At 42.2% G+C, this 3,501-nt stretch overlaps 1 protein-coding gene across 1 annotated transcript in view; it reads right to left on the reverse strand.

The window, feature by feature from the left end:
• Window positions 1-2,141, reverse strand: part of MYO19 (myosin XIX) — a 33,582-nt gene extending 31,441 nt beyond the window's left edge. Inside the window, exon 1 of the mRNA XM_023516613.1 lies at window positions 1,987-2,141. Coding sequence (XP_023372381.1) covers window positions 1,987-1,998 — 12 coding nt within the window. The 5' untranslated portion in view covers window positions 1,999-2,141. The remainder of the gene's footprint in view (window positions 1-1,986) is intronic.
• Between the last annotated feature and the right edge of the window lie 1,360 nt (window positions 2,142-3,501).

Below are 3,501 nucleotides of genomic sequence, written 5' to 3' on the forward strand. Positions count from 1 at the left end.
AAAAAAAAAAAAAAAAATGGCTGTATGGCTCTTTCATTTGCAAGGGGTTGTTGAAAGAAAAAAAGTAAATAAAAGTGGCTCTTCCAATTAGGCAATCATATATCAAAGGGCTTAAAGCTATGCATACCCCCTTAAGCCTGCAATTCTGCTTCTCAAAAATGATCCTACATAAAGGCCATAAAATGTTAATATATAAAGCCATTTATAATTGAAAAAGAACTGAAACTACTATTTCTAAATAGTAGACTGTTTAAATTATATTATAGTACATCCATACAATAGAATAAAGCATATTACAAGAAAGTATAATACCTTTAAACATATATTTAGGGGAAAAAATCCAAAATATTCTGTAAAATACAGAATATTATTTTCTATTTTAGAGAATATCGTAGATTTTTATGTAGCTTATCTCTAATTAGTATGATTATAAATAATTTTAATATTCTTTTGCTTATCTGTATTTTCCAAATTTCTGATAATGAATGTGACCTTGAATAAATCATTAACCTCTCTGAGACTCATCTCCAAAATGGAGCTATACATACTGTACCTTTTTCATGGGGATGCTATGAGGATTAAATGAAACAAGAATCCTAGCACTCTGGGAGGCTGTAGCAGGAGAATGCTTGAGGTCAGGAGTTCAAGACCAGCCTAAGCAAGAACAAGACCCCATCTCTACTAAAAAACAGAAAAAAATAAAACTAGCCAGGCATAGTGGTAGGCGCCTACAGTCCCAGTTACTCAAGAGGCTGAGGTAAGAGGACTGCTTGCACCCAAGAGTTTAAGGTTGCTGTGAGCTATAATGCCATGATACTTTACCTAGGGTGACAGAGTAAGACTCTGTCTCAAAAAAAAAAAAAAAATAGGGTGGCACCTGTGGCTCAAAGGAGTAGGGTCCTGGCCCCAAATGCCGAAGGTGGTGAGTTCAAACCCAGCCCCGGACAAAAACTGCAAAAAAAAAAAATAATAATAAAATAAAATAAAAAATAAAAAAATAACCCAAACCAAGTTAAAAATAAAAAAGCCTGGAGCACACAATTGTTTTGCCTGCTTCTGTCCAGCCTTCAAGCCTGTTTCACATGCCATATAACTGGGATGTTGGGTGAAAGTGTCTACCAAGGCTATGGTTTACCTTGCTTAGTTTCAGGTATTTAACCTACCTAGGACTCCACTAGATTGTGAACTCCTTGAGAGCAAGTACCATCTTTGACATGCCTCAGCATGGTGCCTAGAAATACTTAGTAAAATAAAAATTCAGCAGCTATGTACTGGCATTCTCTCTGGCCTAGGAGCTGCACATGAAGGATGATGTGGGTATCAGACAGAGTCCCACAGTAAGTAGTGACTTGGTATCCCATAGGCCTGGGGCAAATAGCAGCATTTTCAGACAGGCAAAGGCTCAGAACAAGGGCAGGCTTCCTGTACTCCATGATCCATTCATCAGAATCCTATATGTCTATAAAAGTTATCTCCCACATTTTTGTACAGGTTGACATCTTTGCCTAGACTACTTATTTTCCTTCTCCATTTGGCTAATTCCTTTTTATTCTTTAAGGCACAGCTTCAAGGAACAGATCCTCTTGGAAGCTCCAGGCTTCTACTATGCCTCAACAATTCAGGTGGCTGGGACATCTCACTGAATTCCCTAGGTAGGGTCACCAAAGCACCTTAAGGAGTCCCTTACCTATCCTAAAGAAAAAAGCTAAAAACCACAAGAAAAATTCAAATCAGAGGATCAGGAAGAGTTTCTTGATGATGGGTAAAAGGCATTGGAGTGATGCAGTGGTTCTCAACCTGTGGGACCCCTTTGTAACAATGAAAATACATCGTGGCATTGGGAAGGTTGAGAACCACTGAGCTAAAGAGAGAAGATCTTTAAGGGTTTTTTTTCCCTTCCTTCAGGTGAGGGGAGTAGAAACTTCAAAAAAGCAAAAGATGCCTCAGGTGCTTGCAGGCCTGGGTTATCCAAGGATGAGGTTTTACCTGCTGGAGCATCTTTCTTCAATGTGGTCAGCCAGGGTTCTGAGTCGCAGACACAAGGAATGCTATCCACCTGGTCATAGGGTCTTGGGCTGGGACATGGCTTCAGCAATGGGCTCAGTTCTGGAAGAATCTGAGACGTGTCACCTCAAAGCCTGCCGAGTAAAAGACAAGGGCCATACACAAGTGACTCATGCCTATTCCTCCCACCAAACAGGATCAACTAAAATGAGAAGCAGGGCAGGCCTGGGCAGAGAGTGAGGGTCTGTCCTTTCCCTTGCCAACCAGGAAACAGAGGAAACTTTTATAATAGCCTTCAGGGGCTCACTGGGCCAGTTTTTTTACAAGGTTAGAGTTAGGACTGGGGCTGCAAATCTTCTAGTCATTATGCCTAGAGTCAACTCATGATGTTCTACGAAAGCAGTTGTGTAGTAGGGGAATCATACCTCAGCCATGCACTGAATGTGTGACCTTCGGTAAGCCAATTACCTACCTTAATTCCTCACCTTGAAAATGGGGCTAAATCAACTTCAGGAGAGGCTGGGAAAGTCAATGAGGTCATGGTTTGAAAGAATCATACACAATGCAATCCTGAATATTCATTCAGAGGGTGATTATTGGTAGCCCTACAACTAAGGGTTGATAAGCTATCTGAGAGCACTAATCAGGTGGAACAGTACAGGGTCTACTTTAAGAAGGTGAGGATTTCAGGGGAAGGGAATCCATCTGAGAGAAAGGGTGTTGTGAGGCTGGGTCTAGGACAGCATCTGAAGAATGGTGAGTTTTCCAGACCTAAGCACCTCCCCTGGCAAGGAGGGATAAGGATGAGGGGTTGCTTGTAATAGATTAAATCTGGTGGGACTTTCTTGAGGCCCCAAGTACATCTTTAAAGAACCCAGGGATAGAGACTTTCATGGAAACTGGAAACAGGACAATTCAGGCAGAAAAGGACAATAATTCTGTATTGGACATATTCACCTGACACTGATGGGACTCCACCCAAGGGATAGCCATGCAAAGACCTCAGGAGCTCAAGGAGAACAAACTCCTTCAACGGGAAACTAATCTTAAGAGGTAAGTACCACGGGAGAGCACAATAGATGGTGGGGTAGACTCCAAAGCCCACAACTCCCTCCCCCCAGGCAGGTCACAAGAACACTCTAAACCTTATTGTTTCCTCCTTTGCAAAATGGAATAAAAATATCCAAACCACACAGGGCTAAGGATCAAATGGGCTAATACCAGTGAGAGTGCTTTGCAAATGTTATTATGATGCAGCGTCAGCTCCCAGCTGGCGTCAAGTCTGATTAGGGCGGTTTTCTCTAGTTCTCCCAGGTCCTATTTCAGTTGGCTGTGCAGTTACCAGCCAAGAATTTGTGGAAAGGGTGTGACCACTGTGGGCAGAAGGGAGGCGGTAATGAATAGATGGAACAACGAGTCAAGGCAAGTAGCAGCCTGATCACTGGTTCCTCCTCCTCCTCAGCCTCAGTTTCTTTCTTGGCAGGGAGAAAGACTGTG

The sequence above is a fragment of the Otolemur garnettii genome, unplaced genomic scaffold (assembly GCF_000181295.1).
Source record: "Otolemur garnettii isolate 467f Iridium unplaced genomic scaffold, OtoGar3 scaffold00094, whole genome shotgun sequence".
Classification (NCBI taxonomy): Eukaryota; Metazoa; Chordata; class Mammalia; order Primates; family Galagidae; genus Otolemur; species Otolemur garnettii.